Source organism: Equus quagga, chromosome 17 (genome assembly GCF_021613505.1).
Source record: "Equus quagga isolate Etosha38 chromosome 17, UCLA_HA_Equagga_1.0, whole genome shotgun sequence".
NCBI lineage: Eukaryota > Metazoa > Chordata > Mammalia > Perissodactyla > Equidae > Equus > Equus quagga.
In genome coordinates, this window is record NC_060283.1 from 58,277,754 (window position 1) to 58,292,316 (window position 14,563).

General features: G+C 42.4%; 2 protein-coding genes and 1 long non-coding RNA gene across 9 annotated transcripts in view; 2 read left to right on the forward strand and 1 right to left on the reverse strand.

Annotated features, from left to right (window-relative positions):
* LOC124229637 (uncharacterized) overlaps nt 1–852 on the forward strand; it is a 44,545-nt gene extending 43,693 nt beyond the window's left edge. The window contains exon 13 of the long non-coding RNA XR_006885918.1: nt 509–852. This is a non-coding gene — a long non-coding RNA (uncharacterized LOC124229637). The remainder of the gene's footprint in view (nt 1–508) is intronic.
* A 10,277-nt stretch (nt 853–11,129) lies between these two features.
* KANSL1L (KAT8 regulatory NSL complex subunit 1 like) overlaps nt 11,130–14,563 on the forward strand; it is a 138,321-nt gene continuing 134,887 nt past the window's right edge. For 5 of the 7 annotated variants that reach the window (XM_046643624.1, XM_046643629.1, XM_046643627.1 and 2 more), the window contains exon 1: nt 11,130–11,330. The gene's annotated coding sequence lies outside the window, so the exon portion shown is untranslated. Of the gene's footprint in view, nt 11,331–11,861; nt 12,177–14,563 lie in introns of those variants that run through there. The other 2 variants (XM_046643626.1, XM_046643625.1) reach the window with 2 other exon arrangements.
* LOC124228594 (basic proline-rich protein-like) lies at nt 11,167–12,825 on the reverse strand. Its single transcript, XM_046643119.1, has 2 exons — nt 12,559–12,825; nt 11,167–12,243 (listed from the first exon to the last, which is right to left on the reverse strand). The coding sequence occupies exons 1-2, from the start codon at nt 12,823–12,825 to the stop codon at nt 11,167–11,169; spliced, it is 1,344 nt and encodes a 447-aa protein (XP_046499075.1).

The following is a 14,563-nucleotide window of genomic DNA, read 5'->3' on the forward strand; positions in this document are numbered from 1 at the left end:
TGTATCAAGAATGCCTTTTGTAGTTGGTTTGTCCAAATCAGGATGCAAACAAGGTCCATCAGTTGCTTTTTTTTTGTATTATCTTCTAAGTCTCTCTTTTTTTTATAATAGTCCACTTTCTCTCCTTTTTTCTTTTTCAATTTTATTTTTTTAATTAACATACAGCACATTTGCCTGACTTAGGTATACATACATACAGTTAAATTGCCTTTGTTTTGGTTCTTTGAATTTTCGCATGTATATAGATTCATGCAAACACCACCACAATCAGGACACAGAACAGTTCCATTACCCCAAAAACTACCTCGTGCCCTTTATAGTCACACCCTTTCTGCACCTCTAACCCCTGGCAAGCACTGATCTGTTCTCTGTTATTACAGTTTTGTCATTTTGAGACTGTCATATAAATGGATCAAATAGTACGTAACATTTTGAGAATGGCTTCTTGGCAAAAATGAATTTAAGATTCATTCATGTTGTGTGAATTAACAGCTCCTTCCTTTTTTAGCCCTAATTAGGATTCCACTGTATGGACGAACCACAGTTTGTCTATTGTTCACCTACTTAAGGACATTTTGGTTGCGGAGATTAAATACCCAGAGAGGAGCTGTTGAGTCATAAAGGTGAATGTATGTTTCACTGTGTGGGAACTGCCAAGCTGTTTTGCAGAATGCCTGTACCACTTTGCCTTTCCACCAGCAATGTGAGAGTTCCAGTTGCTCTGCATCTTCTCTAGCACTTGTATTTTTTATCTCAACCATTCTAATAGATGGATAGTGGTATCTCTGTGGTTTTAATTTGCATTTCCCTAATGTCTTATGATATTGAACAGCTTTTCATGTGCTTTTTTGACTTCCACATATCTTCTTTGGTGAATTGTCTGTTCAGATCTTTTGCTCATTTTTCAGTTGGGTTGCTTGTTTTCTTGGTATCCAGCTTTGAGAGTTCTTTATGTATTCTGATATTGTCAAACATAAGGCAAAGCCAGGCTGACAGATTCAGCTAGTAAAGAAAAATGAGCCCTTTTGGACTCCGTTTATTGCTTACATAGAGAGTGAAAAGACGAGTAGCCAAAGGTGCCAGCTCTCTGTGGCCTTTGCACAGGATGACACTGAAACAAAAGAGGCCAGAGGACTGCGGCAAGAATGAGGGAGCACTGTCTTGCTGAGGATTCCATTCCATGATGCTGCTGATCAATTTTATAGCTGCAGGTGTGCCCTAAGGGTAGCGAGGCAGAAAGCCTCGTACCCCATCAGAACACTGCAATGATAGGAAACTGTCTCATGACAGCCCCCTGGGTAGATAGGGAAACGAATGAGAAATGGCCTGATAGCAGCATCTTGCAAGTCTCCCCTGCTCAGATATTCCAGGGCGGTCTCAGGGCTTTCTGTCAAGATTCAGCTACCTACGTGGCCTCTGTAGAAATGTGCACGGTCGTCAGACTCGGCTGCTCCCCTGTAGATCCAAGTCCTTAGTTGGATATGTGATTTGTAAATATTTTCTCCCTATCTATAGCTAGTTCTTCCATTCTCTTAATAGTGGGCTTTGTAGAGCAAAGTTTTAATTTTGATGAATTCCAATTTATCATTTCTTTTCTTTTATGGATCACACATTTCATATCATATCTAAGAACTCTTTCCTCAAACTCAAGTCATAAAGTTATTCTTCTTTTAAGAATTTTATATTTTACATTGTTCATTTAGATCTATATTCCATTTAGTAATTTTTATAAGGGGTGAGATTATGTCAAGGTGCATTTTTTTGCATATAGGTCTAATTCTTCCCATACCACTTGTTGAAGAGTATCTTTTTTTCATTGAATTGCCTTTTCACTTTTGTCAGATCAATTGACCATATTTGTGTGGGTCTATTTCTGGACTCTGTTCTGTTTCATTAATCTATGTATCTTCCCCTTTGCTTAGTTACAGTAGCTTTATAGAAAGTCTTAAAATCAGATAAGGAGATTCCTCTAGCTTTATTCTTTTTTTCCAAAATTGTTTTGGCTTTTCTAATTTTTTCTCCTTTCCATATAAATTTTCAAATCAACTTGTCTGGATCTACAAAAAAAATCCTGCTGGGGTTTTGATTGGAATTGCAGTAAATATATAAATCACCTTGGAGGGAACTGCTATTTTTATCATGTTGAATCTTCCAATCCATGAATGGGAATGTCTCAATTTATTTAGATCTTTGATTTATTTCTTCAGCGTTTCGTAGTTTTTAACATAGAGATCCTATATGTTTTGTTATATTTTCCATTAAGTATTTCTTTTTTTTTTTTTGGCAGCTACTGTAAATTGTATTGATGTTTAATTCTGGTTTACAATTGTTTATTGCCAATATAATTGATTGTTGTTTGCTGACCTTGTATCCTATGGTCTACTAAACACACATAAATTCTGAGAGTTTTTTGTAGATTCCTTGGGATTTTCTAAATAGACAATACTGTCATCCATAAACAGGGACAGTTTTATTTCTTGTTAATCTCTATGTCTTTCATTTCTTTCTTTTTTCTTTTTTTCTCTTTCTTTCCTTCTTTTCTTCTTTCTTTCTTCCTCTCTCTCTCTCCCTCCTTTCCTTCCTTCCTTTCTTTCTTTCTTTCTCTTATTTTACTTACCAGGACTTCCACTACAATATTCAGTAGGAATGGTGAGAATGGACATCCTTGTTTGTTCCTGATCTTAGAATGGAAGATTTGGGCTTTCACATTAAGTATGATTTTTTAAAGTAGATTTTTAGTAGATGCTCTTGATCAGGTTGAAGAGGTTCCATTCTATTCCTAATCTGATGAGAGTTTCTATCATTAATGGATGTTGAATTCTGTCAAATGCTTTTTTTCTACATCAATTGATATGATCATGTGGTTTTTCTTCTTTGGATTATTAATATAGTGGATTACACTGATTGAATTTTGAGTATTGAACCAATCTTGCATTCCTGGGCTAAACCCGAGTTGGTTATTGAGTATTATAATTTTTGCATATCATTTGGTTCTATTTGATATAGTTTATTGGTAATTTTTGCATCTATCTTCATGAGGAACATTTGACTGTAATTTTCTTTTCTTGCACTGTCTTTGCCTGGTTTTGTTATCATGGTAATGTTGACCTCATAAAATGAGTTAGGGATTATTTCTCCCTTTTTCCTCCATTCCATTGATTTGTTGGAAAAAACCTGGTTATTTATTTTGTAGATTGTCCACCATTATTGATCTGTCTGATTGATCTCTCATGGTGACTTCTAATTTATTTCTCTATTCCCCTGTGTTTCCTGGAGGCTCATTGTTAGAGCTGGAGGCTTGGTTAGCTTCAGGCCCAAAAAAACTTAGTAAGTGGTGCTGTGAATATTCTATTGCATCACACCATGAGACACATAATATCTAATTATTTCACTTTATAATATAATATAATATTAGTTATCCACTGAGATTGATCAGTGGATTCAGATAGTATTAGTCTGATACCTCTATAAAATTCCCCATCAATATTTTACATGGTTTTAACATCTATTCATAATTATTTGCAAGATCTATTATTTCATTAGGAGCTGTAAAAAGATGATTTTCTAATTTTTTAACTCCTTTTGCATGTATTAACTTTCATAAAGAAGAACTTCAACTTTTTGGTTAGTCTGTGTGTCTGTGGGTCCTCTAGGAACCAGAAGTGGAGACACAATTAGAAGTGCAAGAGGTTTGTTGAGAGGTAACACCAGTGAAAGATGAAAAGGGAAAGAAGTCATACTGGGCAGGGAGAAAAGAGCCTGAGGTCCTGAAGCAGATCTGACAAACCCTTGCCCAATCCATTCCAATGAGGAGCCCTGGAGGCAAGACTGTCTGTTAGAGGAGTCCTGCATTTGGCAGAAATGGCCAGCCCCAGTTTCCTCTGCCCTGCTCAGTCATTGTCCAAGCCTGCTTGGGAAGAGGGTGGCCTCAGCTCAGAAGCTCATGTGAGTCCTGAAGGTGCTAAGAACTGGAGGCTCAGTTAACTGTGCTCCTTACAACAAAGCGGCAAGTTCTTTCTTGAAGAGAGATCTGGGAGTTGGCACCTCTGTGGCTGCCACACCTTGAAAGAGAATGTGTAAATAAAAGGCAGAATAAATTTTTGATTTTTTTCCTTTTATCAATTTTTAGAGTAATGAGTGGGTGCCCTAGGAACCTCCCATGATAATGATTTTTTTAAGTATCAATAAGAACTCATGGATTTTGGAAATGTTTATGTATTTTAATTAATTGCAGTCATTATTCTTTTTGATGCATAAATTGTTTCATCTTAGGCCAGTAAGAGTCCCTTCAAGTTTGCTCTTGTATTTTTTTCCTTTTTATTATGGAAAATGTGAAACATATACAAAACTACATGAGAGAATAGTATAATACACCACCATGTTTCGTCACCCAGCTTTGACAGTTATCAACTCATGACTAATCTTTAGTCATCTATATCCATATATACCCCCTACTCTCATGGATTATTTTAAAACAAATACCAGACATCAGGTAATCCTGAATCATTTTGACTTGACCCATTATTTATGACAGTGTCCTTGCTCTCTGATACAACAAAAATTTCCTGTCCTAGAGCTGAAATCAGCCATTTTCCCAAAGATCCTAGTTTATTTTAGTGGGGTTTTCCTAGTTTCAAGCTATTACCAAACTTATTTATTTTACTTTGTTTCATAAAATCCCTCTTGAAATTATTTTGATTACTAAAAATTGTACTTTTCTTTAGCCTTTTCCTTAAATCTAAGCTTACCAGAAGTTTAACATATCCCAAGACAAGTTATGTTCCATTTTACAGTAGAAAATTATGTTAGATAGACTGTTTTCTGTTGCAGGAAACAGATAACCCAAATCAAATTTGGCTTAAAAAATGAAGGAAGAGCTCACAAAACTGGAAAGCTCAGAGATAGGGCAGGCTCAAAGCTGGGTGACTCAACAGCTTAGCTTGGTCACTGAGGACTGGCTTCACCCGTTCTTTACATCTCTGTGTCCTGCCGTTTATAGTGTAGGCCTGGTTTAAAACTGGCTCCTCTAATGGTCATGGGATGGGCTTTCCTGTTCATGTCCAGAGTGAGAGAATGCACTTCTGCCCAGAATTTTGGACAAAGGAACTTCAGCTCACTCTCATGGGTCTAGTTTTAGTCATGTTGTCGACCTCTGAACCAATGATTGTGCCAAGGGAAATGGAATACGTTAGTTGGCTTAAGCCAATTCAGGCACACTTTGGGATATGGCCATAGGAGCAGATTCACTCAAAGCACATGAGATGGGTGGAGGGCTGGATACCAGTGTGAAAATCAGGAAAATGTTAGGAAAGGGAGATTGTGGAATAGAAACCAAATAGGCAACTAACAAATATCTACTATAACAACTACAAACTAGATCCTGGTTGTTAGCATCAGTGCCTGAAGATCATCACATCTCAAATGAGACAGTCTCATTTGTTGTCACATTTAAAATTTCAAAATTAAAGTCATTTCAACATGACTTTCATAGTAGAGAGTCTTAATATCCACCCATGCACAGGTCTCCTTTCTGGGCACATGAGAAGTTTATATATCCTGGTTCTCTTGTAATTGGGCAGAGCTGTGTGACTAGTCCTTGTCAATGGATTGTGGATGGAAGTGATGTATGTGTCTTAACCTGTGGCAGCAATTGTAGAGGTGCTGTGGAGGTGACATAAGATCAAAGCATGGAATATAGATGCAACATATGGAAGGCAAGTGTTCAGGAAATTTACCTGGACCTGCAACAGATTTTGTGTGAGATAAGCTTCCTTTGTGTTAAGTCACTGTGATTGGGGGTTATTTGTTACTGCATCATAACCTGACCCATCATGACTGATACAGCTTTCATATGTTCTTACATGATATATAACTGAGGAAATAGAACTTGTGTAACATTAATATATAACACCTTCAGTGACCCCCAAGAAATTGCTATGATGTTCACATTTCATATGAAATGAATCAGACTGTTGGAATAGTTTTTCACTGTAGTGATTTCTGGCCAGTATTTCTGGATATGCCCGTTTAGTGTAAAGACCTATGGGATTAGTGTTCCATAAACAACACTTTTATCATTTCACTTCCTTATGCAAAAATCTTTAATAGTTCCACTATTACCTATGGAATACTTTACATTCCTTACTTAACTTGCATCACAGCCTTTCATATTTTGGCCCTAACCTACCTTTGCAGACTTGTCCACCATTATTCTCTTTAATTGCATCAATATGTTCAGCATTCTTAACACCCTGTGCACAACACAGAGCCTGAAAAGGGAATGTAGTTCAAAAACTCTCTTGTAGCTGTCTTTTTGTTTGACCCTTCACCCCGCAAACTAGCTTGCTACATTTAGCTGACTCTGGTTTAGACATTTTGTTTTGGAAACTGGTGGAGACCATTGCCTAACCAACATCTATTCTTTCTTTCTTCCTAAACAATAATCCCTATACTATTGGAGGTGACAATATGTTCAACTTTAGCTGTATTTCCTAGTCCCCACTGCAACTAGATATATCCATATGGTGAAGCTGTAGAATTGTTGAGAGGGACTTTAGGAGAGGCACCGTGAAGGTCCTGTTTGCCTTCTATTCCTTTCTTATCTGCTGCCTTGAAAGTAGTTATGATGGCTGGAGTTCCAGTAGCCGCCTGGGACCATGAGGTTACTTTGAAAATGGAAGCTAGGGCTGAGAATGGCAGAAGAGAATAATAGAAAGGAGCCTGGATCCCTGGTGACCTTGTGAGCTGTTGTATCAGCTCTGGGCTATCTACCTCTAAACTTTTTTTTTTTTTTTACCATGTTTCATTGAGTCTTAAGATGCACCATTATTTATATATCATTAAGAAAAAGCCCACTGCCAATGAAACTGATACAATGCTTTCTTATTGCATTACCACTGAGGTTGTTCCAATTTCAGAAATAAATTGTAAAAAAAAGTCTTAGAATCAATAAAATGTTATAAAAGAAATAATTAACCTTTGCGTTTCTTTTTTTATTTTTTGAGGAAGATTTGCCCTGAGCTAACATCTGCTGCCAATCCGCCTCTTCTTTTTCTGAGGGAGACTGGCCTGAGCTAACATCCGTGCCCATCTTCCTCTCCTTTTATATGTGGGACGCCTACCATGGCATCGCTTGACAAGCTGTGTGTAGGTCTGCACCCAGGATCTGAACCAGTGAACCCTGGGCCGCCGAAGCAGAACGTGTGAACTTAACCACTGCACCACTGGGCCAGCCCCAACCCTTGTCTTTTTAAGCTATCATTATTTTGGGCTTTTGGATACATTTCACACAGACTATCTGTCTCCTGACTGATGCAGACTAGTTTTTAATTTTTCTGCCTGTCTACATTTTGGACTTAAAACTCCTTGAGATTTCTGAGTTAGCCTTCATCAGAGAATCCTTGTTTTAAAAATCAACTTTATTGAAGTATAATTCTCATACGTTAAATGTACCTGTTTTAGTATATGTTTGGTGAGTTTTGACAAATGCATGCACCCATTTAACTTCCACCCTGATCAAGATGTAGAGTATTTCTATCACACCTTATATCCATCCCAGTCAATTCCCCCCACTCCAAGCCTAAGCAACTGCTGATCTGCTTTCTGTCACTATAGGTTAAATTTGTCTTTTCTAGAGCTTTATATAAATGGAATCATACAATATTTACTCTCTTTTATGTCTGGCTTCTTTCACTCAGTGTTCTGTTTGAGACTCATCTATGTTGTCTTGTGTATCAATAGTTTGTTTTTATTGCTGAGTAGCATTCCGTTACATGGATGTACCACAATTTACCTTTTCACCAGGTGATTCATCTTAGGGTTAGCTCCAGCTTGGGGCTATTGTAAATAATGGTGCCATGGATACTTGTATGCACAGGGAGCCATTTTTGATTCCCATATAGCCATGGGCCAGTCCTGACCACTCTTGTATCCTGTCCTGGTTCTAAAATCCTATAGCTCTTGCTACCCACCCCTGCCCTTTGTCTCCTTGTCTGTTGATACAGGCTAGTTTGAGATGCATCTGTCCTGAATAGGAGTTATCACCTTTAGCCCTGCTGCTTCTCCTATTCCACTTCTTAAACATGATCATAAAAAGAAAGAATTAAATATACCAGAATATGACAGTGGGGGACAGTTGCCCTGGGCACAGAAATATAGAGGAATACATGGTACAGGCTTCCAAACCAGCTTTCTATTCTGTGAGAGGTAGTAGGGAAAGAACTCTGGCTTTGGAGCTTGGCAGGTCCATCTTCAAATCCCAGGTTGGTCATTTATTAGTGGGAGAATTCAAATATATTGTTTAACTTCATTGAGTTTCATTTTTTTCTACCTGGAAAATGAACAGAACACTCACTTTGAAGAATGTGAGAATTAAATGCATGCATTCATTCAACAAGTAATGTGTTGAAAACCTACATGTGCCAGTTCTTGTTCTAGGCTTTGGGAATAGAGCTGTGAGCAAAACAGCAAAAGTGCCTGACATCATGGAGCTTACATTCTACCTTGAGAGACAAGACAACAAAAATGAAAATATCAAAATCTATGTTATGTTAGAAGATGGTCAGTGCCATGGACAAAAACAGAGCAGAGAAGGGGGATAGAAAAGGCTGTGCTTGTAACCCCTCCTTGGCCGTGAGCGGCTTGAGACAAGGGTATGATCCTTCTCTTGTATTGCTAGCATTTATCATAATGTCAGCTGAATATTAAGTGATGCACAGGTTTCCTGAATGCAAGGAGGTACTGAATAAAAACCAGTGCCGAGAAGAGAAGTTTATCTCATGAAATCATTGTAATACTGCTTACCTGGACACTTTTACGTGCTTTCAGGCAGGTAATAATTATGTCAGCGAGAATGCTGCCCTTTCCTTCTCCTTGTTCTTGCTGGTTCTGTAAGTCTCCTAGCTACAGTTATATTTTTTATTGGAAATCAGAATGCTTTTAATGTACCTTCTGAATAATATATCCTTGAGTTAAAAAAATTAACCACATGCATTTTTCAGACTTTTGCTGAATGAGGAGTGTAGAAAACCATTTGACAAATGGTTCAGTATGTCAGTTTTTCTATCAAGGAACTTTGGTATTCTACAGTTTTTGGAAAACTGGCATGCATATGCTGCACATATTAAAATCATGCTTTAGAATAATATTGAATATCAAGGGATGATGTGTTTAATATGTGGTTAAATGGGGTAAACAAAAACGGTATGCAGTGGCATCTCACACATATAAAATACAGTAGGCCTTACAGATGATTGTGCTTTTCTTCTTTGTGCTTTTCTACATTTTTTACGTCAAACTTGTATTATTAGTCATTTCCTACCCCAGAAATTCCTATCATTTTTCAAGTATCATAAACTGGATATAAAGAAACAAAATTTTATTTGTATGGTGGCTTGATAGACTGAAATATTTAAGTTCTGCAAATTTGGCAATTTGCACAACTGACTATAAGATAAAAGAATTAACCTAGAATATTGGAAACAGCCTACCTCCTAGGGTTGTTTGAAGAACAAATTAGATAATGTATGCAAAAATGCCTTCTGAATAATTACTTGTGTAATTACAAAGCTTCATACCTGCATCATCCACTATAAATTCCATGAGAGCAGGAAATTTGTTTACTGCTATATCTCCAGTACTCATCATACAATATGTGTTCAATAATATTTGGTATGACTATTTTGTTTTGGTAATTGATAATTATTTCAGAGGAGAAAACTGTATCCTCAAGTGATTTGATGGCACTACGATTCCTTCAAATTAAAATCTGAATTCCTCTTATTCAAGATTTACTCAGTCTAGCTGACAGTGTCTTTTCCAGCCCCGTAATGTGACACACACAACTTGTACTCAAACTCAGAGACTCTCCTGAACTATTATTGATGCCTTCTTTCTTTCTCTGCCTAAAGTCTTTTAAAATACCCAGCTCAAATAAAAAAACTTCCTTTGCTTTATTCATTTTTGTATTTCTGTCCCCAGGGACTAGGACAGCCCTTTGACTATGGTAAATATCCATTAAATATTTGTTGATTTATTTTCACAACACATTTGCGTACTATTTTTATTCCAGTTAAGGTAAATCAATTTCCCGAAACTCTTCTCTTACCCCATATGAAGGTGTTATTATTGTTTTGAGCAATTTTTAACAAGTATTCTCTCCTACAAATGCAGCTTGTCATAAAAATTATTGCAGTCATGTCACAATGTACTAGAAAGACGAGGAATGAGCCACTTATTCTCCAATTCCAGTAATCTGTGTAATGTCTTAAGCTTTGTTACAACTCCATCTCCTTGGATTTCACCCGCACCCCCACCCCCACCCATGATCTCATCCAATTAATGAGATTGAAATAATAGCAAATGTGTTTCTGAATATAAAATTCTAGGGCCCTTCTTCCCCTAAATCATTCCATGTGTAAATTACGTGCTTAGGACAGCCTGTATTTCAGGAGCTATATTTAGTGCTCAGTTTATTTAAAAAAAAAAAAAAATACTGAGTGCGTGGCTGGGGCAAGGCCGGGTGTAGTTCAGTGGCGAGCGGAGCGCCGGGCCAGGTGCAAGAGTCTCGGCGACGTCACGTGTCCCCGGCCAACTATCTCCATATAAAACTCCGCTTATTTGCGCTACTGCGGACCGGAGTCAACTCCAAAGCCACTCAAACCAGCTTTGTACAGGTCTTACATAGCTTGAGCTGCCGGCTTCTGATTTTCACCATAAAACGACCCAGCTGCGTCCAAGGCAGATGTCACCCGCCTTCGGGGGCCCTCGGGGGTCTTACAGAATTAGGACTCTGAGTCGGAGCGCAGAGCCCAGGCAGCAGCACACTGCACACACCCCGACTCGGCAGCTCCGACGAGGCTCTCGGCGGCAGGCGGCCGCGGGCGACCTTCCGCTCGCTGTTCTCCCGTCCCGGCGGCACAGCAGCAAAGCAGGGCGGGGAGCCGCGGGCGGCGCGCCGGGGCGGGGACGGTGGCGGCGGAGGCCGCCGCTTCCAGAACGCTCCGCCGCCCCGCAGGCCCCGCCCGCCGGGGCTTCCCCGCCGCCGCGCTCATTTGCATGGCGCGGCCCCGCCCCCGCTGCCATTGGCCGGCGCCGCCCGCCCGCCCGCCGCCCCGCCCGGCCCGCTCCGTCCCCCGGGCCGCGGCGCTGCGGGCAGCGAGCGGACTGTTAAACCGCGGCGGCGGCGGCGGCGGGCGCGGGGCTCGCTCTGAGACAGGCGGCGGCGCCGGGCGGGGAGGCAGGTGGGCGGGCAGCTAGCGACCACCTCAGCGGCGCCCACCACGGCCGGGCCGACGGGGCGGCGGCGGAGGGGAGCCAGGGCGCCCCAGCAGGCGAGTGGCCGGCGGCTCCGCGGCGGGCCGGGCGGTGGGCTCCTCTGCGGGACGGCGGCGGCGCGGGGAGGGGAGCGGAGGCCGCCGGCGACCGGCCGCAGCCGCTGGGCCCGGAGCCCTCGGCGCTGTCGGACTCCGGGCCCCGGCACGGGGTCGCGCCGCAGGGTAGGGGTCGGAAGGCAGCCAAATTTAAACGGCTGAAGCGAACAGCCCTGGCCGGGCGGAGGGGCGGGGCGGGCCGCGGCGCGGTCACGTGGGCAGGAGGGGCTGGGCAGGCCTCCCTTTTGTTTTGGCTGGCGCGTGCGCAGAAGGCGGCACACGTGGTCTGAGCCCGCCTGCCTCGGCGGCCGCGCCTCCGGGGCGATGGTGGCGGTGCTGGGCGGGGCGGCCCTGAGGCGCGGCCGCCCGTGTGGGCTGTGCCCTCGTCGTCTTGAGTAGTACTTCGCCGCAGGCTCACGCTGACTTGGCTTTTGGGACCGGATGGGTTGGGGGGATCCAGACTCCTTGGGGAAGGCGTCTCCGGGTCCGGGTGGCGGGGCGCGGAGGGCGCGGGCGGCGCTGCTGGTGTTAGCGGCGGCGCACGGGGCTTCCGGCCGCCGGCCTCGAGGCGCCTGGCGGGGCCGGGCGGGAGCCCGGGAGAGCGCCCTCCTGAGAGGCTGGCGGAGAGGGGGCCGCGCCGCGGGGCACGGGACTGCCGGGGAGCACGGCGTCCGCGGCGGGGGGCTCCCATCCGTGAGCTGGGGCGAAGCCACACAATGGGAGAGTCATGGCCAGGCCGGGCGTGCAGGTCCTCCGGGCCCGCGGCCGCTGGCTGCTCTGCCTCCCGGCTCCCAGCCGCGTCCTCAGGTGAGTCGCGGAGGCCGCCCCTTCCGCGCAGCTCCAGCCCGCGATCGCCGTGTCTCCCCCAGCCTTTCTGGGCTCATGTTTTACGTGAAACTTTCCTTAATCCAGGCCAGTCCTAGCACACTCATTTTTTACATATACTTTTTGCGTGTGTGTCGCATGTGCCTTTTCATATAACAGTTGCTTATCTTGTTAAATAACCTTGTTATAAAATAACTTGGAAAATAAAGATGAGTGGAAAAAAAATCCAAATAATTTGTATTTCTTTCTAAATGTTTTCCTATGCATATTTGTCTTTTTCCTAAGACTGGGATCCTGCGGTATTTTCATTTAACTTTACCTCATAAACATTGCCCTGTCATTAAATAGTCTTTGGAAAAATTACTTTTGGATGCCTAACGTTACATCTGGTAACTCTCATCTTTAGAATTTTTCCTGCTGGCAGATGTTTGAGGCGTTTCTGCTGTTTCGCGAGTGTAAGTTTCACTGCAGAGGTGGCCTTATTCCACTTGGTGGCTTGGAAAGTGCTTTTCCGGCGCTTTCGTGAGAGGAATGACGAGGTCAGAGTCGGGGCGTTTGGCGCACGTGTTTGTGAGGCTTGTGACACCGCGAAAGGAGCATCCCTCCTGTTGTGTCTTGGTTCATCTGGCATTGGCGTTAAGACGGAACCCTTGCTTTCATTGGCATTGAGCTCTGTCGTTCGTGTCTGACGGAGCCGTGTTCTGACTCGCGGTGAGCGCGGGGGGAGAAAGCGCCCCGCGTGGCTGCCGCGCTGCGGGCGCCCGGGGTGGCTGGCGCTGTTGCGGTTTTGCCCTCTGGGAGGTCGGGAGGGTGCCCTGCGTTTCCGTGTGACGCCGGGGTCCGTCGTTGGCAGTGTGCTGCTGTTTGACCCCCTGCTTTGAGCGCGGATCCGAGCGCAGTTGTCTGCTGAGGTCGACGCTTCCCGCCGTCCAGCTGTCGCGGCCCTTGTCCAAGAGCGCCAGCCAGTTGTGATGCCATTTAGCACGATAACTCGGACTGTTTCCTTTATTCATTCATCCATCTTGAGTGGAATTCACTTACATTATTCTAGTTTCACTTGCAGCCTTTTCTGTGTTTAAAAAAAAAAAGCCTACGGTCTAAAATTCCCTGCTTCATTATTGAGAGTGTTCTTGCTAGCCCACCTATTGATGCCTGTAACATCTTTGACTGCCTTTAACCTAATACATAAACCTTATATGTCGTATGTAATTTTTTTCATAATTTTCATTCAATTATTTGTCTCTCCGTGTCCTTTTACATTTGTTTATACAGTATTAGATAGTAGTTGAAGGAGGCAGAAAGGTTCAGAATTGTGTTTAGGATTGTTTTTGCCAGTTGGGTTTGCCAAGTTATAAACAGCAAGGAATGGAGCTCCTTGCAACAGAAGTCAAAGCTAATAGGGAATTAGCAAGCCGTTTACTGACTTGAAAGCGTATCGTCTCTTCTGCCTCGGTCCTTAAAGTCTTGACTGCATTACAGGACTATAGTGGAACATTGTACGTAGTGATGACCCTGAGTCATCAATAAAAGCTTACATTACTTTCAGTATGTTTGACTTAGAAAGGCGGGGAAAGTGTATCGTTTCCAAAAGGTTTTTTTTTTTCCTTTTAAATGTTGTCCTGAAAAGTGACTTCACTGAACTATGCTCCTTATTCCACGTGGGATAAATAAACAACCAGCCAATGTTAGTAAACATGGTAATATTGTACCAGGCCTGTAGATAGTCCATAATGAAAATCTGAAGACAATTCATAATGAAAGTTTTTAATACTTGATAATATTTTTAGGTTTTTAGAAACACTTTTTATTTTTATGTGGATGTGATATTCTCTAAGTATTACAGAATTGGGAGAAAAATCGTTCATTTATGATACTGAGGCTTTGTTAATATTTTTAGTGAACTTTTTGTTCTTTTCCAGTCCCATAAGAAGAATTCTAAAGCATGTTTTTAAAAGTAATTTTTTAAAAATGTTTTCTTTGCAAAATTTTTTCCTCCTTCTTCTCCCTAAAACCCCCCAGTACGTAGTTGTATATTCTAGTTGTGAGCGCCTCTGGTTGTGCCATGTGGGACACCACCTCAGCATGGCCTGATGAGCAGTGCCATGTCCGTGCCCAGGATCCGAACCAGCGAAACCCTGGGCCACCAAAGCAGAGCGCCCGAACTTAACCACTCGGCCACGGGGCTGGCCCCTAAAGTAATTTTTAAAAATTTTCATTTGGTGGTCAATCACTAACCAGTGTTTAATCACATGAAGTTCACTTGGAACCAGAATGTATAGAGTGAGCAAATGTAATAGTGCACTTCTAATTGTAAATTTCTGAATCCAAGTTTGGTGTACTCAGAAAAAAAAATGACTTCATTTATATTC